This window comes from Palaemon carinicauda, chromosome 22 (genome assembly GCF_036898095.1).
Source record: "Palaemon carinicauda isolate YSFRI2023 chromosome 22, ASM3689809v2, whole genome shotgun sequence".
NCBI classification, from domain to species: Eukaryota; Metazoa; Arthropoda; class Malacostraca; order Decapoda; family Palaemonidae; genus Palaemon; species Palaemon carinicauda.
In genome coordinates, this window is record NC_090746.1 from 86,901,994 (window position 1) to 86,929,134 (window position 27,141).

At 43.1% G+C, this 27,141-nt stretch overlaps 1 protein-coding gene across 1 annotated transcript in view; it reads right to left on the reverse strand.

Moving 5' to 3' along the window:
* Positions 1 to 27,141, reverse strand: part of Dus2 (Dihydrouridine synthase 2) — a 162,205-nt gene that overhangs the window by 11,188 nt on the left and 123,876 nt on the right. Inside the window, exons 7-9 of the mRNA XM_068345823.1 lie at positions 4,335 to 4,477; positions 2,711 to 2,942; positions 1,407 to 1,519 (exon numbers count right to left, since the gene is read on the reverse strand). Coding sequence (XP_068201924.1) covers positions 1,407 to 1,519; positions 2,711 to 2,942; positions 4,335 to 4,477 — 488 coding nt within the window. The remainder of the gene's footprint in view (positions 1 to 1,406; positions 1,520 to 2,710; positions 2,943 to 4,334; positions 4,478 to 27,141) is intronic.

A 27,141-nucleotide genomic window follows, 5' to 3' on the forward strand; every position in this document is an offset into this window, starting at 1 on the left:
CCCTGAATGGGGATAATGGGGGGGAAAGGAGGCAACGAGAACTAACCAATGAGAGGGCAGGAGGCGATCACGTGGGCATGAGGGAGGACAGGAGTACCAACCTGACCGCTGGAACCACAAGTAAAACGGAATGATCATAAACGGAATAAGCAATAAAATAGTGTACAATAATGTTAAATGATGTAACACAATGAACTGGTTTATAGGCATGCGTAACTTAAAATAAAATTAGTAAGAGAAGGACGCAAGGGAATGGCAGGGGGATAATAGCTGGCAGCCCTCCAGAGCGGGAGGAGTCGCGCTGGACAGGGATACCAACATAACATCTACCTCGGGTAGATGCCGAACGGTAGGAAACAAATAAAATAACAACTGCCCCGCGAGAGTCCCACTCAAACTAAGCGATAACTAGACGGTAATCGCAATAATAAGATCAATATATAAGATCAATATATAATATCAATAATATAATAATATAAACACTTAATGCGGTAGCGAAACCAACTAGGCCATGCCCGAAGGCAGGCTTGCCAACCAAGTTCAAAACTATGATACGTAGTATATCATCAAAACATCAAAATAATACCCAAAGCACAATGATGAGGTGTAATCGATGAGAAAAACCTCCAAAAAAAGGTTCGAAACGAAAAACAATCAGTATGGAAGACCAATTGTAATACGTTAAGAACGAGCGAAGGCGGGTAGCAAGGGAGCCGCAAGCGGTCCGACAAGAGGAAAAAATAAAACCTCGAATAAAATTAAAATTAATGGCAATGCTACCCCCAAAAGCTCAAAACTCATAGATTTGGTACTTAACTTAGATATGGGGACCAGGGAATCCGCCATCGGCAAAAAGAAATGAGATATGAACGAAAAAACCAAAGAGAAAAATATACAAATGTTCATAGAAGATGTGCTATAAAGGAGTGACGTCACTGGCGTGGGTTGGGTTAGTGGTAGTAGTGTTGATCGGCACCTCGCTGTGGCGGGGATTTTGAAGAGGAGATATCTAAATAGTGCGAGACCTCTGGTTGTGAATTATCACGCCCCAGTATACTGTATTATACCGACACCTTATATAGGTGAGCGAGCTGGGTTCAACCTGGCATTCCTATGCTTTTTTTTCTCTGGTAATATATAGCAGTTATATTCCTTAGAAATAGTGCTTTAGGAGTATTTCACTGGGCGGCACAGCTCGGAGCCCAGAAATAGATTTTTCGCTTTGCTTCAAAATCCGTTTTACAAGCAATCTGGGTTGAAGTAACCTACTGTCATCCAAAATATGTTTTTTTTTTTTTTGGTTACTTTAATTCTAATGGAAACTTTAATTCTATATAAACATATTTAAACAAACCTATATAATGAAAAGAATCTAAAATAAAACTTAATATTGTAGGATTTCAAACCTTAGCACTGAAGAATACTTGATGCCATCTACTTCAACAGTAGCTCCAAAAAATTTATCATGAACAGCGCATGTATAAGTAGGCCCAGTTAGACTATTTCGAAATATGTATGTCTGAAAAGAAAAGAAAAATTATTTGGTAGCCATTATTATAAATCTCTGTATTTCTGCTATAATGATAGAAGCCTATTACTTTACTTATATTATTTCAATAAGTCTTATACAAACTTCATTGCATCATATTTTGCAAATGCAGCTTGGTTGATAAACTTATGAATTAAAGGATAGTAGTGTATTTGTATGACTAGCCCTCTTATTTTATACCTCAAAAACTTTCACTCAACTTAATGGGCACCGGAGATTGCTAACTTGAAATCTTCATTCTCAATATGTCAAGAGTTTGGTGTGTATTTCATCTGGTGGCACTACCTCTGTTAAAAGTATTTTTTATACCCCTCATCAGATTTTTATGGTTTTACGGTAAAGTATATCTTTTGAAATAAAAATGTTGAGTAATCTGCGATAAGACACATATGTACAGCTCTAAGTTTGATAATCACAAAATATGCATTGCCTGAGGAGATAAAGACTGTGTGGTTAAGGATAGATGTGATGAATGCAGGGCTATCTCAGAAGAAATAATATTAGATTATGCTAAATACAGAGCAAGATGGGCACATGATAAAAAGGTGAAGAGAGCTAAGTGTGATGCTTCCCATTTATCAGGTGCTAAACTAGTTAGGGACCATAATTTGGACAGTGTTACCTCTCACTCTGTTAGTATAAATAATTCCCCTTTTCATGTTAACAATAAAATTCCTATTTATTAGATAACTTAGGGTTAATTTGCTTCATACCCCTTATGATATCCTTGTGCAGTCCAAGGCTATCCACTTCATATTTAATGCTTACAGGATTTCTAGACCCTCTCCTGCTAGAATCTGCTTGCTATCATAAAGTTGCTCACCTACTCATTGTTGTTTTAAAGCCGCTTAACAATACGTAACATTGGAAAACTGGAATGAAATCTCAAAACAAAATTGAAGAGAGAAATTAAGACCTGTTACTGCATGGTAAATGGTATAATGAGAGCTTTGCATGGAGACCATAAGCAGGAAGAAATATCATATTTCAGTCCTTATAATCAAATGACCTCTCATGGACTATAATAACTTACATGAATCTAACAAACATAACATGCCCACTCAAGTAAAGCCAAAACAGTGCAAATATAAAAAAAAGACTGCAAATTTTACCAAAAGTAAACCATAACATTTTGCTGTTTCATATATATATTCCACTTACATTTAAAAGCATCTTCGGAAGATCTGCGTTATTAAAGTTTCCTCGTATGAACTGGACTGGCATTTCAAATATTTTCTGTCCATTTTCTGTCTTCTCTCCTATCGATACATAATCTGCACTTGGGGGCATATACATCTTGTTGTTACTCTCACACCGAACATTCTTTAATTTTCGAAGGTCATTTTGCTGTTTTAATTTTTCATCAAAATAATCTTTCAAACCCCAGAGCTGGCTGAAATTATTAAACAAACTATAATTAAATACATTACTAATAATAGTAATAATAATGATGATTATAATAATAATGATAATAATAATAATAAAGTTATATATATATATATATATATATATATATATATATATATACTGTATATATATATATATATATATATATATATATATATATATATATATATATATATATATATATATATATATATATATATATATATATACTGTATATATATATATATATATATATATATATATATATATATATATACTGTATATATATATATATATATATATATATATATATATATATATATATATATATATATATATATATACATATATAGATCGTATATATATATATATATATATATATATATATATATATATATATATATATATATATATATATATATACATATATATATATATATATCGTATATATACAGTATATATATTAAGCTGATAAGAATAGATACTACACTTTGATCTAATACAGGATCTTTAGAATTTGAGTTTAATGAAAGATTGAAAAAAGCATACCAGACAATGGCTAGGTTAAGTAAAATTTGGAAATCAAATCACCTAAAATTATGTATATAGAATTTTCTTCAATTTTGGAAACAATATATCAACAATTTGCTTTGACAAAATCTACCAATAATGTAATTTGACATATATCAAGAGTAGTGATAGTACAGCACACAGCACCATAATTTCATATTCCATATTGGCATTACTATAGATTCTAATTACAGAAGATGAGAGCTAACAACCGAGATATTTAAAAGCAATATATGTATATCACCTTACATATCAGATGGAAACAAGGCGAAGAACCTAATTGGAAGAGTAAATCTACCATATTCTACCAATTACTAGAGATGACCGGCAGTTAAATTTTATAGAGCAACAAAAGGGTAGGTAAATTGATTGTTCAGAATATTTCATCAAATAGTATTTCTTCACATTTCCCTCAAATGTTAACTAAATAATCTTTGTGCTATGGTATGAAGGAAAAATTACAAACAAACATCTATGATGAGAATAGCAATGATAATGAAGAAAAAATACAGTCTGTTAATATAGATTTCAAAGACATACTGTACACTTGATAAGCATCTAATTTACCCTAAATGTAAATCAATCAAGGAGAAAGATTGCTTGAATCATTGCAATAATTGACCAAACCATCGTCTACCTGATATAATATTAAATATTCAATGAAGGTAAGATGGTCTGTGTTTAATTTAAAGATATATATAAGTGATCAATATATGCTGTAAATATCTAAGGTGATTATAGTAGCCATGACTTTTCAACACTAGCAAGTGGTCTTATGCCTTTGAATTTAAGCTTGAATGCAATTAAAGATGAAAACACATTTACTCACCATATTTCTGGAAGAGTTTGCGTTTCAAGAAAAGCTTTACCTCTTGGCGTGTCTTGGAGTTCTCTTAACATATTTTGAACTGTATATTTACTATATGTAAATTGATTATCGTAATCTACACAATATCTCAAATATGTTTCCACCTGGAAAAAAAAATAAAACCATGATTACTAATATTCTACACAATTCTAATATTACACAATATACACAATATCTCAAATATGTTTTCACATGGAAACAATAAATAAAAAAGTGGCTACTAACATTTTTCAAACATTATAATACTGTATTACAAAATGATATTTTAATTATAAAATAAATTTTTGAATATACTTACCCGGTGAATATATAATAGCTGCAACTCTGTTGCTCGACAGACAAAAAACAGTAAAAACTCGCCAGCGATCGCTATACAGGTTGCGGGTGTGCCCACCAGCGCCAACTGTCGGCCAGATACCACTCTCTCGATGTAAACAAAGACTCAATTTCTTCTCATCCCACTGCGTCTCTATTGGGGAGGAAGGGAGGGTCGTTTAATTTATATATTCACCGGGTAAGTATATTCAAAAATTTATTTTATAATTAAAATATCATTTTTAAATATTTAACTTAGCCGGTGAATATATAATAGCTGATTCACACCCAGGGTGGTGGGTAGAGACCAGTTAAATATGTTTACATTGTATAAGCTAAGAGTTTTTTATTTCATTTTGACAGTTATCAATATAACAAAACCAAAATAAATAGGTACCTGGTAAGGAAGTCGACTTAGACGATTACTCTGCCTTGTAAGTACGTCTTCCTTACGGAGCCCCGCGATCCTCTTAGGATGCTGACAGACCCCCAGGAGCTGAAGTATCAAGGGCTGCAACCCATACAACAGGACCTCATCAAACCCCTAATCTGGGCGCTCTCAAGAAATGACTTTGACCACCCGCCAAATCAACCAGGATGCGAAAGGCTTCTTAGCCTTCCGGACAACCCATAAAAACATTAAAACATTTCAAGAGACAGATTAAAAGGATATGGAATTAGGGAATTGTAGTGGTTGAGCCCTCACCCACTACTGCACTCGCTGCTACGAATGGTCCCAGTGTGTAGCAGTTCTCGTAAAGAGACTGGACACCTTTTAAGTAACATGACGCGAACACTGACTTGCTTCTCCAATAGGTTGCGTCCATGATACTTTGCAGAGATCTATTTTGCTTAAAGGCCACAGAAGTTGTTACAGCTCTAACCTCGTGCGTCTTAACCTTAAGCAAAGATCGGTCTTCCTCACTCAAGTGTGAATGAGCTTCTCGTATTAACAATCTGATAAAACATGACAAAGCATTCTTTGACATAGGCAAGGATGGTTTCTTAACCGAACACCATAACGCTTCAGATTGGCCTCGTAAAAGGTTTAGTACAAGTTAAGTAGAACTTAAGAGCTCTAACAGGGCATAAGACTCTTTCTAGTTCATTGCCTACAATCTCCGATAAGCTGGGAATATCGAAAGATTTAGGCCAAGGACGAGAAGGTACAGTAGCTCATTTTTGGCTAGAAAACCAAGTTGCAGAGAACAAGTGGCCTTTTCTGACGAAAATCCGATGTTCTTGCTGAAGGCATGAATCTCACTGACTCTTTTAGCTGAGGCTAAACATACCAGGAAAAGAGTCTTAAGAGTGAGATCTTTCAGGGAGGCTGACTGTAAAGGCTCAAACCTGTCTGACATGAGGAATCTTAGGACCACGTCTAAATTCCACCCAGGAGTAGCCAAACGACGCTCCTTAGGGGTCTCGAAAGACTTAAGGAGGTCTTGCCGATCTTTATTGTTGGAAAGATCTAAGCCTCTATGCCGGAAGACCGATGCCAACATGCTTCTGTAGCCCTTGATAGTGGGAGCTGAAAGGGATCGTCCTTTTCTCAGGTATAAGAGAAAATCAGCTATTTGGGCTACAGAGGTACTGGTCGAGGATACAGAAACTGACTTGCACCAGTCTCGGAATACTTCCCACTTCGATTGGTAGACTCTAATGGTAGAAGCTCTCCTTGCTCTAGCAATCGCACTGGCTGCCTCCTTCGAAAAGCCTCTAGCTCTCGAGAGTCTTTCGATAGTCTGAAGGCAGTCAGACGAAGAGCGTGGAGGCTTTGGTGAACCTTCTTTACGTGTGGCTGACGTAGAAGGTCTACTCTTAGAGGAAGACTTCTGGGAACGTCTACTAACCATCGAAGTACCTCGGTGAACCACTCTCTCGCGGGCCAGAGGGGAGCAACTAACGTCAACCTTGTCCCTTCGTGAGAGGCGAACTTCTGCAGTACCTTGTTGACAATCTTGAATGGTGGGAATGCGTAAAGATCCAGATGTGACCCATCTAGGAGGAAGGCATCTATATGTATTGCTGCTGGGTCCGGGACTGGAGAGCAATAGATTGGAAGCCTCTTGGTCAGCGAGGTTGCAAAGAGATCTATGGTGGGTTGACCCCAAGTCGACCAAAGTCTCTTGCACACATCCTTGTGGAGGGTCCATTCGATTGGAATTACTTGACCTTTCCGACTGAGACAATCTGCTAAGACGTTTAAGTCGCCCTGGAAGAACCTCGTTACTAGGGAGATGCCTCGATCTTTTGACAAGATGAGCAGGTCCCTTGCGACCTCGTACAAAGTCAGTGAGTGGGTACCTCCCTGTTTGTAAATGTACGCCAAGGCCATGGTGTTGTCCAAGTTTACCTCCACCACCTTGCCTCGAAGGAGATTCTCGAAGCTTATCAAGGCCAGATGAACCGCCAACAGCTCCTTGCTGTTGATATGCATGCTCCTCTGACTCGAGTTCCACAGACCTGAGCATTCCCGACCGTCCAGCGTCGCGCCCCAGCCCAAGTCCGATGCGTCCGAGAAGAGAACGTGGTTGGGTATCTGAACTGCCAGGGGAAGACCCTCTCGTAAGCTGATATTGTCCTTCCACCAAGTCAGACAAGACTTTATCTTTCCGGAAATCGGGATCGAGACCGCCTCTAGCGTCTTGTCCTTTTTCCAGTGAAAAGCCAGATGGAATTGAAGAGGACGGAGGTGTAGCCTTCCTAGCGAGACAAATTGCTCCAGGGATGATAGCGTCCCTACCAGACTCATCCACAGCCTGACTGAGCAGCGTTCTTTCTTCAGCATCTTCTGGATGGAGAGCAGGGCTTGATCTATTCTGGGGGCCGACGGAAAAGCCCGAAAAACTTTACTGTGAATCTCCATCCCTAAATACAGAATAGTTTGGGATGGGACCAGCAGTGACTTTTCCAAATTGACTAGGAGTCCCAATTCCTTGGCCAGATCTAGAGTCCAATTGAGATCCTTCAGACAGCGATGACTGGAAGAGGCTCTGAGAAGCCAGTCGTCCAAGTACAGGGAGGTTCTGATCTCCGATAGCTCGAAACTGGTACCCCACATTCCTGTGAACAAACCTCAGAAACAGTTGGGAATCCGGGTGTATAGGAATGTGGAAGTATGCCTCCTGAAGGTCGAGAGAGACCATCCAGTCGCCTTCCATAAATGCTGTCAAGACAGCCTGGTAGACTTCATCGTGAAGTTTGTCTTGACAATGAACACAATGAGCGCACTTGCCTCTTACGTACTCCTGCAGTGAACATGGCTGCCAAATCATGGAGCCATCCCTGAGGGACTTGTCCCTGCAGAGAACGTGGCTGTCAGATCATTGGAGCCATCCCTGAAAGCCTTGTTTATGCATGACATAATTGTACAGCAAAACTTCAAAGGCTCGAAAACAGCTGTGAAGTTGACCTGTAAAATCTTGGAGCGTCTCCTGGCCAGGCGCCAGGGAGAGTCTACGAGATTTGAGAAGTCTATCTGAGCAGAGGCAGGAACTGCCAAGCCGAGAACTTCTCTCGTGTCATATCAGACTCTCGCTCTATAAGCCAGTTTAAAAGAAGGGAAAGCAAAGGCTGTATCCCCCAAACTCCTCCTGGTGATAAACCAGTCGCCTAGCAAACGTAAAGCTCTCTAGGAGAGCGAGAGAGCACTAGCTTATAAACAACGGCTTCGAAGTAGCTAGGCCTAGTGTAAGCTCTGACGTTTAGGCGAACGAGGAGCAGCAGTTACAAAAAGATCCGGACAAAGATCCTTAAAAATCAGCATGATTTAATTAAAGTCCATAGAGGGCTAAGCAGCTTTAGGCTCCTCTCCGTCTGACAGAGTCCTCAAGGGAATATCAGTAGGAGGGGGAACAGCAACTTCCTCATCTAAAGGAACCTTGTCCGATAAGAGCTGAGTCTCAAGCAAGGGAGAGACCTACCGTGGTGGCAATGCTTTACAAGCAGAGTCCACACGCACTGGTGCATTAGTAGCGGACCAGGACGCAACGTCATGTAACTGCTTGACAGTCTGTGAACTGTCAACAACAACAGGTGCGAGAGACCAGGACGCAACGTCATGTAACTGCTTGACAGTCTGTGAACTGTCAACAACAACAGGTGCGTGAGGACGCACAGCGTCCACTCGAGACTGCTTTGACTGCCTAGACTGAGCAGTCAAAACAACTCTAGAATGCGGAGGTTGACGCAAAGCGTCAAAACAAGTCAACTCCGATTGTTAGCGAACGTCCTGAACGTCAACAGGAGCATCAGCAAGTGGCCTAACGTCCAAATGTGGCTGAAAATCCACACGAGACCGCATCGAGTGTGGTTCTAAACAACCTGACTGACGTGACTTAGCTACGCCAACGTCAACAGGACGCACAAAGGAACGTTAGGTTGGCTGAAAGCCAGGATCTCGATGAGATAAACGGCTAGGCTCAACGGACTAATCGGCAGAATAGTCTTCCATAAGGGAGGCAAGCTTATTCTGCATGTCTTGCCGTACAACCCATTTAGGATCAACGGAAATGGTTGCGGTAAGAGACGAGGGTAACGTCTGTGACCGCAACACTTTGCCAACAAAAAAGACTCTCGGAGTCTGTGTTACGCTTTTGTTAGGCGGCGAGCAGTTTTCCGATGACTGCATAGGGTCAGAGCTGTCCTAATGGCTGCAACCAGGACGCTGGACCTGTCCTGAAAGGACTGACTTTCGCTTAAGGGCCTCAAAACCTTGTTTCAGGTTTCTTATGCGAAAAGCCTTCGGATGACGAGGAGAAAATTGTCTCTCTCGCCTTATGGTAGGGGAGATCTTGGTAAGATACACCCGATACCATAGAGGGAAACGTCTGTTCGCTGATCAAGGCCTCTCGAACCCATAAGTCGTACGACATTACTTCTCCCCTGGGCTTGGGAGCTTGCAAGAGGTCCCGGACTAGGTGAACGACAGGCACGAACAGACGAACCCTCGGACGCAACACTGTAACACTTTTGGCAATATCACTTTAACACTACTATTTTCTGTTTTGCACTTATTTCACTGAAATCGAAACTTTTACTGATTTCTACCTGAAGCACGCAATTCTACCCTCATCAAAAGGTAGTAAATGCGAAATCAGTCGTATAATGCAAGCACATTATACCAGCAAAAAAACAGTAAACATCTTTTAAGATAAAAAAAAATTCAGTGGTTGGGGAAGAGAAGAAACACTAGTTCATTCAAAACTATGTTTTCAATCTCTCACCGTACATTGCCTGGGGACGAGAATAAAACTAAAAACGTTTTATCCTTTCTCCCCGTACAGAGACTAGGGACGAGAGTAACTCGAGAACAACGTTACCCGCTTGAACGGAACGTTTTCTCTCCTCTCTCTCCCTCCGTCTCTATCTCTCTCTCTCTTTCTCTCTTGATTTCGCACCTAAGAGAAGAGCCCAAATACATTTCGTCAAAAAAACATGTTATTTGACCAAAGGAAAAAACTGAAAGGTTTTTCAATTAAAAAGTTCCTTTAAAAAGGGATTTTGACGTAGGAAAAATCTATTTCTGGGCGAAGGACCTGTGCCGCCCAGTGAATAAGCTCCATTTAGCACTTATTCTTAGGTAATTTATTGCTAAATATACCAGAGAAAAAATGTAAAGGAGTGCTAGGTTAACTAGCTCGCTCACCTATTGGTGTCGGTATAAAATTGGGCGTATAATCCAGAGGTCCCGCACTATTTAGATTCATCCACGACAGAAACCCCAATAGAGGAGAGCCGTTCAACCTCACTCGGTACTACTAACAATGCATCCGCTCAGAACCCAACTCCTTAGCACCCAAAGTCTGGGGACTCCAAGGGAGAGGAGCTGGGAGGGTTCACTGGGCGGCACAGGTCCTTCGCCCAGAAATAGATTTTTCCTACGTCAAAATCCCTTTTCTGGGCTCGAACCTGTGCCGCCCAGTGAATCTATACAAGAGAAAATGTCACCAAACTTGCAAAATAAAGGAAAAAACATAAGCGTAAGGGAAATACAGGATGCTTTTAATCAGAGATGAGTACCAAAAAACAATTATAAGGGTATCTTAAATATGAACATAAATCCAATAAGGTAGGTATAATAATGCCGTGAGTGATAATATATACAGATACTCAGGAGTATAAAAATTTACAAATATAATAACAGTATTCAGGTGCGAGACCAACGAATACAATAGGGTATAAATGAGGCAGGTAAGAGGGAGAGATAAAGAGACAAGGCATTAACCTGTGAGTTACCTGGGAGTAACTACGCTCCCTGCGGCTACTGTAGAAAATTTTAGGGCTTCCAAATGTTTAAGGTAGTGTTTCTTGAACACTGACGGTGATTTCCACCCTGTATACCTGGAAAGGTCTGTAAAATTCATGTGGTGAAAGAAGTTCACCGAAGTAGCAACCGCCCTGATATCATGTGCAAGAGGAAAAGAGTCAGGGTTAGCTTGTTTAATAAAATACAAAATTTGTTGCCTGATCCCTTTAATAGTAATGGTACCGCCTTGTTCTCTAACGAATAGAGGCCCCGAGGAGTTAGAGGAGGTCCGGGATAAATAAGACCTAAGAGTAGTAACAGGGCACAGAGACGGATCTTGCGTGAGGGGAACAATTTTCCAGGAGGACCATCTGTTTTGAGGGTCTTCGTTCTTAGCCAAAAAGAATTTGTTAGGAGAAAGAAGGACCCCTCCCGAAGGCAGGAAGTCAATATGACCCGGGTCTCTCGACAAGGCTGCCAATTCAGAAATTCTTGCCCCGGAAGCCAAGCTCACCAGGAAAAGTGTTTTCCTGAGAAGGGGAATGTAATCACAAGAACTGTTAATGGTATCAGAAGCCAATTTGAGTACGTCATTAAGGAACCAGGTCACCGGGGTAGGACGAGTAACCGGTTTCAGTCTGGCACAAGCTTTCGGAATTGAAGCTAACAAAGAGTCGGTTAAGTCTATGTTAAAACCCACTAGGAAGATCTTTTTCAGAGCCGATTTAATAGTGGTGATAGTATTGGCTGCCAGACCTGATTCTAATAAAGATCTAAAGAAAGTGACTGTAAGGTTCAAGTTCATACAGTTCACGTCTGAGTCTATTAAAAATTTTGCCAACTTTTTAACTGCAGAGTCATACTGGCGGATGGTGGAATCCCGTTTATCCGATTCTAGGAACAAGGTGTTTTGAGGATCAATATTGGCACCATGCATAGCCGCAAACTTCATAAAGTCCATAAAGTTGGGGCGCTCTGAATGTTTGAGAAAGCGTACACAACGCGTGTTTGTACTATCTGAGACAGAACCGGATTGGGTATCGGGTGAGGGTATAGTCTCAACTCTCGCAGGAGAGGATACCAGTTGCTCTTGGGCCAGTTGGGTGCGACCAAGGCTACTTGTCCCTTGAAGGATCTCAGTTTGTCTAGAACTTTCAGCAAAAGATTCACCGGGGGAAAGAGATAAATCTTTTCCCAGGTGTCCCAATTCTGTGACATGGCGTCTGTGGCGTAAGCCTGAGGGTCTAGATTGGGAGCCACATATACTCTCAATTTGTGGTTGGATTCCGTGGCGAAGAGGTCCACTTGGAGACCGGGAACCTGAGAGAGAATCCACCGAAATGACTTTAGATCGAGTGACCATTCCGATTCTAGAGGGGAGGTCCGGGACAGGGCGTCTGCCACTACATTCCGGACTCCCGCCAGGTGGACAGCTGAAAGATGCCAACGGTTCAAGGCTGCTAGGGAGAATATGGCTACTAGAACATGGTTCAGAGGCCCTGACTTTGACCCGCCTCTGTTGAGGCAGCGGACCACCACTTCGCTGTCGAGGACCAGACGAAGGTGTTGTTTCTTGGGAAGAGCGAGACGTTTCAGGGTTAGAAGAACTGCCATGGCCTCTAGCACATTGATGTGAAAATGGCGGAACAAGCGAGTCCAAAGACCTTGAACTTTCTTGAGCTGAGAATAGCCGCCCCAACCTGATAAGGATGCGTCCGTGTGAATGATTAATTTCGGAGGCGGAAATCGAAGGGGAACTGACTTTGACAGACTGTTTGCTCTTGTCCAAGGAAGAAGTCTTTCCCGTAGAATGGGAGGAAGGCGGACTTTCCTGTCCCGGAGCTTCCGGTTCGCCCTCGAACGCCAGACACGATTGATATCTTTCAATTTTGCCTTCAGAAGAAGATCCGTCACTGAGGCAAACTGAAGGGACCCCAGAATCCTCTCTTGGAGTCGTCTGGAACTTACTTTGTCTTTGAGAAAGCGTTTGGTGTTCCTTGCAATCTCTAACCTCTTGGGTCTGGGAAGACACAGAGTATGAGATATAAGATCCCATTGCAGGCCGAGCCATTGGAACTTCGATTTTGGAAGAAGACGGGACTTCTTGAAGTTGATCTGGAAGCCTAGAGATTGAAGATAATGGATGACTTTGTGAGTGGCTTTTAGGCAATTTTGGGAGGTGTCTGACCAAATGAGCCAGTCGTCCAGATAGGCTACTACTTGAATCCCTTGATTCCTGAGTTCCTGAACAGCGACTTCTGCTAACTTTGTGAAGATCCTTGGGGCGATGTTGAGCCCGAAAGGCATCACCTTGAAGGAGTAACTTTTGTCCCCTAAGCGAAAGCCTAGGTACGGACGGAAGTGTCTCGCTATCGGGACGTGATAATAGGCGTCTGTAAGATCGATAGAGGTGGTGACGGCCCCACGGGGAAGTAAGGTCCGCACCTGCGAGACGGTAAGCATTCGAAACTTGTCGCATTGAATGGACAAGTTGAGAAGGGATAGGTCTAGAATCACTCTTCTCTTGTCCGAATCCTTCTTCGGGACACTGAACAGCCGACCTTGAAACTTCAGGTGTTTCGTTTCTTGTATGGCGTTCTTTTGTAAAAGATCCTGGACAAATTCGACCAGGTCCGGAGTGGAATGTTGACGAAATTTGTTCGGAGGAGGAGGTCCTTGAATCCAACTCCACCCCAGTCCCTTGGAGATGATACTGAACGCCCAGGGACTGAACCTCCATTTGTTGCGGAAGGCATAGAGCCTCCCCCCTACCTGCTGCACCTCAGTATTGGTTTGAGGAGTTGCCTCCACGTCCGCCTCGGAAATTCTTTCCTCTGCGAAAGGCTCTTCCCCTGCCTTTGTTCTGGTTAGAACCACGGTGGTAGCCTCTACCTCTACCATAACTCTGGGAAGAGCTACGAGCCTCGTAAGACTGGTTAAAGGCAGGAGAAGTGGAGGAGGCACCAGAAAGCTGGCTCTTTGGGAGCAGAACGGTGACATAGTCATCCGAAGGAGCCTGAGAGGTGGAAGGCTGTGCAGGGACAACAGGAGATGGGGGAAGAGGCAGCCGGAAGTTGGACGAACCACTCTGCTGTTGCCTGAACTGGGTGGAGGTATATGGACGAAGCTTCTTCCTACCCCGGGCTTGATAATTTGCGGGGTCATATTTGCGTTTCGGGGTCAAACCCCAACGGGCTTTAAGGCTCTGATTAACTCTAGTGGCCTCCGCCAAGACTTCCTCTACGAGATCCTCGGGGAAGAGATTTGAACCCCAACAGGAGGACCGGATGAGCTTATTAGGTTCATGCCTAATCGTCGCCTCAGCTAGGACATGCTTGCGACATCTGCGTTTAGCAGTAGCGAAGTCATACAGGTCATAATATAAAGACTGTAATGTAGCCTTGTTGAGAGACTTAAAAATACTCTCCGTATCGTAAGTCAAGGCTATCGACTCCGTGGATGTGGCCAAGTTTAGAGTACGGCCCACACGTAGACGGGAATCATATTCCTGTTTAATGAGGGATTCCGGGAGACGGGGAAGCCTCTCACTAAACAAAACTGAGGCACAGTCTGCTGCTAGCTTGCCAGAGGTAAAGGTGGTATGGACGTTGTCCCAACACTCAATGCCTGAAGGAAGAAGGAGGGAGATTGGATCCACCTCTCGGATGGGAGGCAAGGGCTTCTCCTCCAGAGCATATTGGAAGGCAAGCTCTGCCACCTTATTGACGCATGGAGTCAAGGTGTTCTTGTCCATTAAGAACATCGTAAAAGAGCTTTTATAAGGCGTCAGCATGGTGTTAGTGCAGCCGATGTCGTTCAAAAATCTGGCCCAAACAGATTGGGCTTGCTCTTTAGGGAAGATGACCGTCTCTTTGGGGACCTTGTCTAACCGAACTAAAGCTTCCTCGGTAAGCCTGGCATAACCATGAAATGGAAATGCCAGACCAGGAGGAAAGAATTCAAAGTCCTCTAGAGGACGAGTGCCAAGGCCCTCCAAAGTCAACATTCCGTCTGAGAACGGGGAATGAAGAGCCATACGCCAAGGGTTGTTCTTGGCAAACGGCGGGAGCTTAGAGGCATCCGGGATGAGAGAGCTTTGGACTCTCTCCGGAGCTCCTTGCTCTAAAGCCCCAAGTCTCTGACCGATGTTAGAGAACATCGTGTCTATCTTAGAGTGCATCTCCGAAACCAACTTTGCCTGCATCTCCGACACGATGCGAAGCATGGCTGATTCGGAAAGGCCCGGGCTAGCAGCAGGAGGGGCGGAATGAACTCCCGGGTCGTGAGACTTAGAGGAGGAACCAGAGGCCTTTGATGACAGGTCTGTACCTTGTTTAGAGCTATGGGAAGTCTTGTGGGGCTTGCGAGCTTTGGGTAAGGTTCTTGATGTAGACTTATCCTTAGGGGGGACCGGGTATGATCGTTGAGACGAATCACGGTCCCCAGAAAATCCATGAAAAGAAGAGCGATCAGAAGAAGAAGAAAGAGCGGGGCTGAGGATAGGAATCTCAGCGCCGGAAACACTTGCCTCACTTACCACCCTACCTGTATCCGGCTCGTCTAGTAACATTGGTTCGACGTCCAGGTTCATGGAGGCAACATTGTCCTCCAGACCTCCGGGGGCGTCCGATGGATCTTGCTCTGGGTCGATGAGACCCGTTATGGTGGCATCAATGTGGGCAATGATGGGAGCTGCCACATGCCTAGCCACAGCGGCTGAAGACTTAGCGTTGGGGTAAACCATGGAGCAGTAGTCCTCAGATAGGACATACGGCCGCTTAGACTTCACATTCCGGGCAAAACCACCAACCCACACCTTCAGTGTGGCCCGAGCCGCAGACTTTTGCTCCGGGGATGCCTGAAATAATAGTGGGAATTATAAAAGGGAAGACTCCCAATGGTCCTTCAAGACCATAGAGATCTTACTAATAGTAAAATAAGAAGGCAACATAGCCAACGGGACTCACCGAGTCAGATCCAAGGGTAGTGATGAGGTCGAAGCAAATCACACAGTTATCCGGGTGCCATACCACAACGTCTTCCAGTTGAACCCCACAAGGGGCATGAGATCGGCAGACGGAGTGGCCACAAGGCTGGTGCATAACAGCTGCACAGGCCGGCGTCAGACAATGCACCATCTATAAAAAGAATAGTATATGAGAAACTGTAATTCCCTTAAGTAGGGGCTCCGGACCCGGGCCTAACAAAGGTCTAACACAAGATTAGAGCTTAACTGTAATATTCTTAAGTAGGGGCGGGTCCGGAGGACCCGGGCCTAACATAGATCTAATACAAGACTAGAGCTTAACTGTAATATTCTTAAGTAGGGGCGGGTCCGAAGGACCCGGGCCTAACAAAGGTCTAACACAAGATTAGAGCTTAACTGTAATATTCTTAAGTAGGGGCGGGTCCGGAGGACCCGGGCCTAACATAGATCTAATACAAGATTAGAGCTTAACTGTAATATTCTTAAGTAGGGGCGGGTCCGGAGGACCCGGGCCTAACATAGATCTAATACAAGATTAGAGCTTAACTGTAATATTCTTAAGTAGGGGCGAGTCCGGAGGACCCGGGCCTAAACATAAGTCTAACTTAAACTAAAGTATAGCAATCCATTCCGGTCGAGCCGGGAGCATAAAAAAGGATGCAATAACAAGGAATTAAGACACATGGTGTCTGATTTCCTGGGGCGGGGTAGGCCCCGGGCCGGGAAATAAAAGTATATCCAAAACCAATTCATATAGGGACTCCGGGGTAGTGATCTGTCATATATAATCATCATATATAATCATAGGAAATGTTATAAAATAATAGGGGGAGCGGAACTGTAGCTAAGAACCGCCAACCGAACCCAGAGGGTTTCGTATAACATAAGCCAGAATGAAAAGTGAATATAAAATAGGATGCCCCGGGATCCAACTCTGTTGACCGGTGGCCAACCAGACTAGACAGAGACGAACCCGCCGGGACACCCGGAGGACAAAGTCCATAAACACTGAACTACCCCCTCTAAAAGGAGGGAAGGCAACGGTCCCCTAGTGGAGGGGGAAGAAGCCTAGCCGCCCACCTAGCGAGAGGGGGAGCGTGGGGGAGGATCACGTGATACGAGGCAGCAGGGCTACCAACTGACGATCCCCAACCAGACAGATCAAACGGAGTAATGGCACAAATATTCATTATAATAATAATAGCGTTAAAAATTATATAAATAAACACATAGAAATTTTTTGGGCAAGGCATGCAACATAATTAAATCACAAAAGACACACCTGATGGCTTAAAAATAACATTGCCGCCTAGCAACGAAGGTCGGCAGCCATAACGATACGTAAATGATATCGGCCCTAAAATTGAACCACGAGGATTCTAAACGCTAAATAATGAATATTCACAATAACAAATAATATTTAATAATACACATAGTAACACCGCGAGTGAAACTAAAAGCTCTCAAAAACAGGAGTACCAACTGTAGTGAAATCAAGCAAGATCGATATGACGAAGGGAATAAACTCCTATAATATAAATATTAAACGATCTAGGTTGCTCAAAACACAGTAAAACCAAGCTTGGTACTTAACTTAGACGGTGTCTCCTGAGAAACCGACGAAGATGCCATAATCCAATGGAAAATAATCCAAAACGAGAGCACAACAAAAATGCGGGTTACTGCACAAGGCGTGCTAAAAGGAGTTGGGTTCTGAGCGGATGCATTGTTAGTAGTACCGAGTGAGGTTGAACGGCTCTCCTCTATTGGGGTTTCTGTCGTGGATGAATCTAAATAGTGCGGGACCTCTGGATTATACGCCCAATTTTATACCGACACCAATAGGTGAGCGAGCTAGTTAACCTAGCACTCCTTTACATTTTTTCTCTGGTATATTTAGCAGTAAATTACCTAAGAATAAGTGCTAAATGGAGCTTATTCACTGGGCGGCACAGGTTCGAGCCCAGAAATAGAATTTAAAACATTTAAGCTTTGAAAGAAGAATGAACAAAACGTCAGAATCGATTTACTCTTTCTGCAAAGTGAAACCGTGATACTCTCTCTCTCTATCGTAACGATAGAGCGCAAACTGCGTAGCATAAATAAACTAAACGTTAGTTCATCTTTGAAAACAGTACGAAGGCTATTCAAAGAAATTCTTTCATAAAATATTTATTAAAAATATTCATTTAAAAAGTTTTAAATCATTAGCTCTTTAAAAGCTATTTACGATTGAAAGGGCTCAACGTTGTTTAACTTCGGTTTCCAAGTTAGGACCGCCTACTCTCAGGAAAGGTCGCATATAAACAAAACATTAAAATTTATTTTTTATGTTTATTATAAATGGAAAGTTAATCGAAGAGGCCTAATAAAGGCGGTGAGATATAAAATATATAGAGGAAAATCTATAATTAATTTATAACGTGATAAGATAATTACTAAAAGCCTAAACACACTTCCGTCTAAGGGAAGGGTCGGCCATTTAAAAGTCAAAGAAAGTCCATACTCTCTTTGTCACCAAAAATTAAATCTATCCAAAACGAGTTCAAGATTTAAGATGAAGATAAAACACCTGCACTGCGAAAGCTCAAACCAAAATGAAGTACTTCACCAAAAATGTTGAGAAAATTCCAGGTTCTACAGCGAGTAAAAGTACGTCTTGTCGACACGTCGACAGAGAAGAAATTGAGTCTTTGTTTACATCGAGAGAGTGGTATCTGGCCGACAGTTGGCGCTGGTGGGCACACCCGCAACCTGTATAGCGATCGCTGGCGAGTTTTTACTGTTTTTTGTCTGTCGAGCAACAGAGTTGCAGCTATTATATATTCACCGGCTAAGTTAAATATTTGAAAATATATTTTGATGTTTTTGGATAGTGAAAGAATGCATACCAAGGATTGATACAATACTGTGAAGGTATAAGGTGATTGTGGTCAAATTATTTAATTATTGTCAGTAAGACAAAACCATTAAACTAGCTAGCACTTTAAAATTATCATCATCAGAAATTCAATTATTTGTGGTAAAAAGAAATTTGATAAATAGGAAAACCACATTGAGAAGCATAAATTACTCTACTATGCTGTCTATCCTCCCGCAACCTAAAAAAAGAAAAAGCCTCTCAAAATTCACCCACTCCACTTGTCACTTCTGGTTAAGATGAACCGGAATAATCCCCTGAACCTATTACATTAGAAAAATTGCACACATCTTTAAAGATACTTTTTTGATACAAGTATGTGATTATAAAATGGATTTTGAGCAAAGCGAAAAATCTATTTTTGGGTGAGAGTACCATGTCGTCCTGATGGAAGGTTCCTTTAGGTAGCCTTTCTAAGGGATATTTGCTACAGTGAAACTCCCAGAGAAATAAACCGAAGGTCTCTAGGATTCTAGCTCCTGGCGCGAGTATCCAGTTAAGGATATCGCTAGGGATCAGGGACGTATTTTTTAGATACGACACATAGCAATCTTCACCCGAATAGATTTAACTCTTTGATGTAAGGGAGAAGAGTGGTAAAAGGAAGGGGGTGCCGTTCTAAGTACCGGGTGGACCTCCTATCCGTACTACTACCGGCCGACATTCCTTTTACTTATCTTTAAGAAGGAATAGCCGCACATAGAGTAGTTTCGGGTGGGGGGGGGGGTCAGCCAAAGGGTGGGTCCATTAGGACGACATGGCACTCTCACCCAAAAATAGATTTTTCGCTTTGCTCAAAATCCGTTTTCTGGGGCGGCCTGTGACTGCCGGTGAAAAGTCCTTCTTTGTACCTTTTCTAATATAAATCTTCCAAATACAGTATACTAGAGAAAGATAAAAGCATGGAATGCAGAGGTTACAACCCTCGCGCAAACACCTTGTAGGTGTCGTGTATTTAACAAAGGCGTGCGAAAACCACTATTCACAGGCTGTCTTCCATTTAGATAATCCCTTCATCAATGGGGAGGGCCGTGACAGGCCCTAGAGAACACAGTTGGACTACCCCACCGACACCTACCACGCGCGCTCTCTAGGACATCCTTCTGTTTTGGACTTACCCGCAAAGTTGATAAATTTTTGCTCAGTGATTTTCGAAGTGTTTGTCGTTAATTCAACATGACTGACGTTGCTACTTCACCTTTACCAATGTTAAGTACCATAGTTTGTTTTGACAGTTTATTGCAGTACCGGGCATTTGTTCTGTTTCCAGTATTGTGGTTTTTAGTTTTGGAAGCGATTGGCCTGCCTAGGTATCGGCAGCCATTTTGGGTTGTGTTCGCTTCGGTAAATTTTCAAGTTATTATTGCCCATCTGGTACTCTGTCATCTAGGTTATATCACTTACGTTTTATGACCAATTTTATTATCATTATTTATTATTAGTTTTTACTATGGTATTTATTTGCTAGCAAGTCCAATTTGGACCTACGAAGAATAGCGATTTACAGTAGTCTTTGTTATAGTTTTGTACTCGCCTCAGGAAGGTGCTCGATTTAGACTATATCTTTGTTTATTTGTTACGTTGTCGTTATTCTTCGTTCTTGGTTATTACAATTACTAAGAAAAAAGCAATCAATTCTATTATTTTTCTTATATTATTGTGTGATGTTGGTTTTTTATTATGTAACCTTGAGAGCGAGAGCATAGAGTGCTCGTTTTCTGTTCTACAGATACGAGTTACCCCTTCTTTATTAGCTCGAGTAAGAGAGGTGGATTTCCCGTTTTCCGTTTTTTTACGATCACGAGTTATTCCTACCTCCTCTTATTCTCCGAGTTGATGATATTACGTTTAATGATATACACGTTTTATTGATGTGGTTACTGTTAATATAGCTAACACTATTAATAGGTTACGTTAGTGTAGGAGTCATTAATTGGGGTCGTTTTATGCCGACACCCTTAGCTCCGCCTTGAGTTATACTCCGCTATAATGGATACTCATTGGGTGAGAACTAGTCAGATCTTTGGAGTGCAACGGTGAAATCCGGCACTCAGACTCCGGCTGAGGCCTTTTGCACACGAACCTTTGTCATGTTTGATCACAATTACACTATTACGGCCCCTTTTTTCATCGAATCTCCGGCTTCACTAGAGATAACACAGCCATTCAGAATTGAGGTTAATGTTATCGTACCGCTGACGGTCACGATATCACGATGACGGGCCTTTGTCACCGGATCTCCGGTACAAACAGAGATCAATCAGACGATCAGGACCGGAGGTAACAATGTGATACCGATGAAGTCTATAGTTTCATGTTACGTGGTTACTGGTTATTAATATAATTTCTTAATATATTAAGGTGTTAGATACTACCATACTCACACATAATTAAGATTTAGTTGTTTTCTGTGGATTCATATGCCACTGACCAGAATCTCAAGGAACATCCAGACTTATGTCTTCTTTCTTTTACAGAAAGTCCGCTGCGCTGCCAAGGGCTGCTCCGCTGCCTTTACTGATCCCATGGGCCATGATCTATGCCGGTCCCATGCCCATTGCGCCATATCCTTCTCTCGGGAACCGGGACAAGCCCCCTACATGGTTTGGTTCCCGGAGTCATGCATGCTCTGCTATGAGCTGTCATCCCTACTCCTGAGCGAGGAGGTGAGTTGGTTCTAGTTTGTTCCTGTTAATATCCTTTGCGAGGAATTAATTGGTCTTTATATATTTACATCGGTTTTTGCTTCATCATTAATCCCCTCTCCTCTTTCAGGCTGATGATGAATCTCTCCGGGAGGCAAGAGCTACTCTCCGTCCTTGGGTGTCAGGTTTTGGGAGGAATGCGCCATCTGGCGCACCCTATCTCCTTGATGGAGACATGGCTTCTCGCCTATTCCCAGGCTCTACTACTGCAGCAGTTCCACCGGAGACAGCGGCCCCGTTAATTGAGGCAGTTAGAGCAACCATTCTAACGGAGGAAGAGGTTTTAGTGACGGAGGACGAGCCCTTTCTAGATCTGGACGACGAACCCATGGATGAGCAGGTAGGTGGTGATGAGTTGGTGGACCCCCTTTCACCCCACACTCCTTCCTCTACTGCTTCCTTTCACGGCTTTGATAAACCTACGGCTTCTCCTCGAGGTCCCTCCGTTCCTGTACGACCCAAGGTGAAGCCACTACGTACCTTTAAGCCTCCATGCTCATCCCGAGTACCGTTACTATCTGGGATGATGCCCCCTCTACTTTCACAGTAGGGAAGTTAGGCCCAGACTGCACCTCTAATCTGTTTTCCGAGAAGCTTCCCAAATTACCAGAAAATCTTCTCAAGACTGAGTTTGAGGCACGGAATAGGTTAGCTAGGTCTCTCCACTCCATTACCTCCGTGGAGTCTCTAGCCTCGCTTCATCCGACCGAGACCTTGTTCCGGGTATTCACAAAAAACCTGTCTCTGTCCTTCCAAATCGACTTACACGAGTTTTGTTCAGCTCGGGTTAGTTGCAGGAAACACGTTCTATCTGAGGCCTCGATCAGGCATGAACCGAACAGACTGATAGCTTCCCCCTGCTGGGGTAAGAACCTTTTTCCTCAGGAGGAGGTGAACAAGGTTCTACAAGACGCTGCGAGAGCAAACAAAATTTGCAAGCGAGGTGGGGCCTCACTGCCAAAAGGAAGGTTGAGGTTCAAAAGCAAACCTTCTTCAGGAAGAAACAGAGGTTTGCCCCTTACAAGACGAGCCGAGGTCACTACCATCAATCGTCGGTTACCCACTCGTCTTCACAGTCTCCTGCTGCTTCGTCGACTACAACCGAAGCACCCTCAACAGGTGGTCTACCTCACTGCTCCCCCAGGTACCCAACCCAACCCCGTTTGGATGCCCTCACCCGCATACAACCCTAGCTACGAACCCTCAGGTCCCTTTCGTGGACACCAGAGAGGTAGCTACAGGGCTAGAGGACAGTTCCGTCAACGAGGCGGACCTAGGACAAGGGGTTCTCGAGGAGGGAAGGGACCTAGATTCACTCCCTCGCAATGATATAGTCCCGGTAGGGGGGAGACTTTACCACTTTCGAGACCATTGGACCTTCAGTCCGTGGGCTCACAGCATAGTCTCCAAAGGCTTGGGGTGGAAATGGTCACAAGGTTCTCCTCCTCCACCAGTGGCTTTCTTCCAAAAACCCACTACCATTCTGAGGGAGTACACCACCGAGTTACTAAAGAAAAAAGAAATCAAACGGGTTCGATCGCTGAAGTTCCAAGGCCGCCTGTTCACAGTTCCGAAGAAAGGCTCGTCGGCATTGAGAGTGGTCTTGGACTTGTCAAAGCTAAATTCTTACATCCTCTGCGACAGGTTCCGGATGTTGACCATCTCTCAGGTGCGGACCCTGCTTCCCCGTGGGGCCGTCACCACCTCTATCGATCTTACCGACGCCTATTATCACGTACCAATAGCTCGAAACTTCTCTCCTTACCTAGGTTTCCGTCTAGGCAGGAAAGCCTTTGCGTTCAAAGTCATGCCCTTCAGCCTCAACATTGCACCCAGGATATTCACGAAACTGGGAGAGACAGTGTTAGAACAACTCAGGAACCAAGGGATTCAGATCGTTGCTTATCTGGACGATTGGCTCATTTGGGCTCGGTCAGCCCTGGAATGCAACAGAGCTACGAAGAAAGTACTTCGTTTTCTCGCCAACCTGGGATTTCGGGTCAATCTCCAAAAATCCCGCCTACTACCATCAGACCGCTTCGAATGGTTAGGCATACAGTGGGACCTTGCACGGCACAAGCTGGCTCTACCTCCCAAAAAGGTAAGAGAAATAGCTTCCAAAATCAAGAATTTTCTCAAACACAAACAGGTGTCCAGAAGAGCCTTAGAAAGAATCCTCGGCCTTCTTCAATTCGCTTCAGTAACAGATTGACTATTGAAAGCCAAACTCAAAGACATCAATCGAGTTTGGAGAAAGAGAGCCACAGTACCTTTAAGAGACAAGGTCTCGAAGATCCCCTCTGTCTTGAAAATGAGACTACTGTACAGCCATGGTCCGAACCGAAGAACCTCTCCAAATCGGTTCCTCTTCAATTCCCACCCCCACAAGTGACAATTCATACAGACGCGTCTCTAAGTGGATGGGGGGGTTACTACGAACGTCAGATGTTTCAGGGCTCTTGGTCACCCGCCATGAAACACTTCCATATCAATGTTCTCGAAGCCATGGCAGTGTTCTTGACCCTGAAGAGACTCTCTCCTCCGAGGTCGACCCACATCAGAGTAGTGTCAGACAGCACAGCCGTAGTACACTGCATCAACAGAGGAGGATCCAAGTCGCCCAACCTGAATCAGATCCTGGTCACTATCTTCGCCTTGGCAACAGAAAAGAACTGGTTCCTGTCAGCAACCCACCTAGCAGGAGTCCAGAATGTGATAGCGGACTCACTATCCAGGACGAAACCACTGGAATCAGAATGGTCTCTGGACATAATTTCATTCCGGTGGATACTCAGGCTGGTTCCGGGCCTTCAGGTAGATCTATTCGCAACTCAGATGAATCACAAACTTCCGTGTTATGTGACACCAAACATGGACCCTCAGGCTTATGCCATAGACGCATTAACCCTGGATTGGAACTATTGGAGGAAGATTTACCTATTTCCACCAGTGAATCTTCTATTGAAAGTATTGCACAAACTACACTCCTTCTGGGGGGCAGTGGCCTTAGTAGCACCTCACTGGCCAAAGAGCAGTTGGTTTCCTCTCCTCCTCGAGTTGAAACTCCGACCCTTCCGGATTCCATTCCCCAAACTAACCCAAGTAATCCAAACACAGACTGTATCAGATTCCTCAAGGATAGCCAAAACCCTAACTTTGTGGACTTCATGAAGTTTGCAGCTCATAAAGACGCAAACATTGACCCGGAAAACGTTCTCTTCATCAAAGCGGACAAAAGGGACTCGACAATTCGTCAATATGATTCGGCTGTTAAGAAATTAGCAGATTTCCTAAAGAATTCAGACCATACTCGTATGACTCCGAATTTAGCCATCTCGTTTTTTAGGTTATTATTTGACAAGGGCTTGGCAGCTAGCACTATAACTATCATCAAGTCAGCTTTGAAGAAGATCTTCCTTGTTGGGTTTAACATTAACCTGGCAGATTCCTATTTCTCATCTATTCCAAAAGCATGTGCTAGGCTTCGGCCTTTGGATCGGCCACAAAAGGTCTCTTGGTCTCTGAACAATGTCCTCAAACTTGCGTCAGACACGGACAATGACACCTGCTCTTATATCACTCTGCTTAGGAAGACTCTATTTCTAACAGCTATGGCCTCAGGTGCTAGAATCTCAGAACTAGCAGCTCTCTCACGTAACCCGGAAAACATAGATTTCCTCCCTACAGGCGAAGTACTGCTTTCTCCAGACAGAGCTTTCCTAGCTAAAAATGAGGACCCGCAAAATAGGTGGTCCCCTTGGAAGATTATCTCTCTTCCCCAGGATCCTTCGCTGCGTCCAGTCACTACTCTCAGGACCTTTTTAGCTAGATCGGCCACCCGCTCGTCTGGCTCCTTATTTATCAGGGAACAAGGGGGTACTATGACCATTCAAGGTATCAGACAACAAATCCTCTACTTCACTAAACATGCTAACCCGGAATCATTTCCCCATGCTCATGATATACGGTCAATAGCTACCTCCATCAATTACTTCCAGAACATGGACTTTGATGACCTTAAAAAATATACGGGTTGGAAATCTCCTATGGTTTTCAAACGCCACTATCTAAAGAACTTACAGGCGCTTAAATACCCTACGGTTGCAGTGGGGAGTCTTATCTCTCCCCATTAAACTCTGATTATTTCTTTATTCCATCTCTTCTCTCCTCCCTCCTAACCACCTCTCACACCACGTCGCCACTCTCCTGGGTGGTTCATTAGCCCTAAGTTATTTACCATGTTTAATTGCTATGATTTAACTGTTATTGTAATTACCATTCCTTTAATGTTTAGATATGCTTAGACATGTAAGATTGATACCTTTTGCGACTGGACACTCAGGTGATTCCTTGTCTTCATTTTATTTTAGCCTTACGTCCCCTATGTCTTTGGCAAGTTTGTGATTTTATGTTTACTTACAGTATTATATTATTGGCTTACATGGTGTTTGTTTTTTCCTTATTATGTTATTATTGTATTGGGCTTGGAAGGCATTCTCTGGTACATTTTCACCGGCCGTCACAGGCCGCCCCAGAAAAGGGATTTTGACGAAGGAAAAATCTATTTCTGGGAAGAGGCCTGTGACGCCCGGTGAAACCCTTCCCGGTTATTTGGTACGGACCCACCCCCTTTTTTCCTTGCCAAGCCATATGTTCTTGCAGAAGGATGTCCTAGAGAGCGCGTGTGGTAGGTGTCGGTGGGGTAGTCCAACTGTGTTCTCTAGGGCCTGTCACGGCCCTCCCCATTGATGAAGGGATTATCTAAATGGAAGACAGCCTGTGAATAGTGGTTTTCGCACGCCTTTGTTAAATACACGACACCTACAAGGTGTTCGCGCGAGGGTTGTAACCTCTGCATTCCATGCTTTTATCTTTCTCTAGTATATTTGGAAGATTTATATTAGAAAAGGTACAAAGAAGGACTTTTCACCGGGCGTCACAGGCCTCTTCCCAGAAATAGATTTTTCCTTCGTCAAAATCCCTTTTTTTGGGCTCAGCCATGTCGTCCTGATGGAAGCATACTAGAGAAATAACTTGAAAGTACTATATCTGTGGATTTGTTTGCGTGCCTTCTACCTTGAATGGATTCCTTATCTGGTATCCTAGAAATGTATATGAAATTCCAGTTAACTGTTATTTCCGCTAAACCTGGAACTGGTTTAGTGCTTCCTGCCCCCTGCAGGGAAAGTGTTGACATCAATGATAAGGATTCAAGGCTTGAATTTCCATAGGAACGGAAGGTAAAACTTTAGAGATTATCTTTCACATACCTTGGAAATCTGTATCCTGATTTCAAGTTGGGCCCTTCTAGAGTTTAATTAAAACTCTATCATGTTTTATTTGTCTGCAACTGAGATAGCAGCAATAAGACGCAAATACGTTTAGTATTTTTACCTTGCAACTAGATTATCAAATATAGTTATGATAGGGTATAAATCTGATCCAACATTAAAAACACATCAGGGTCCATATTTTCTCTTCTAGAAAAAATATTTAATTTCATTATCGGAATAATGCCACTCAATGGAGATGTGAAACCAAATCTGACTGACTTGTACAGATTTGGGGAATGCCTAAACACTGTGACGCAA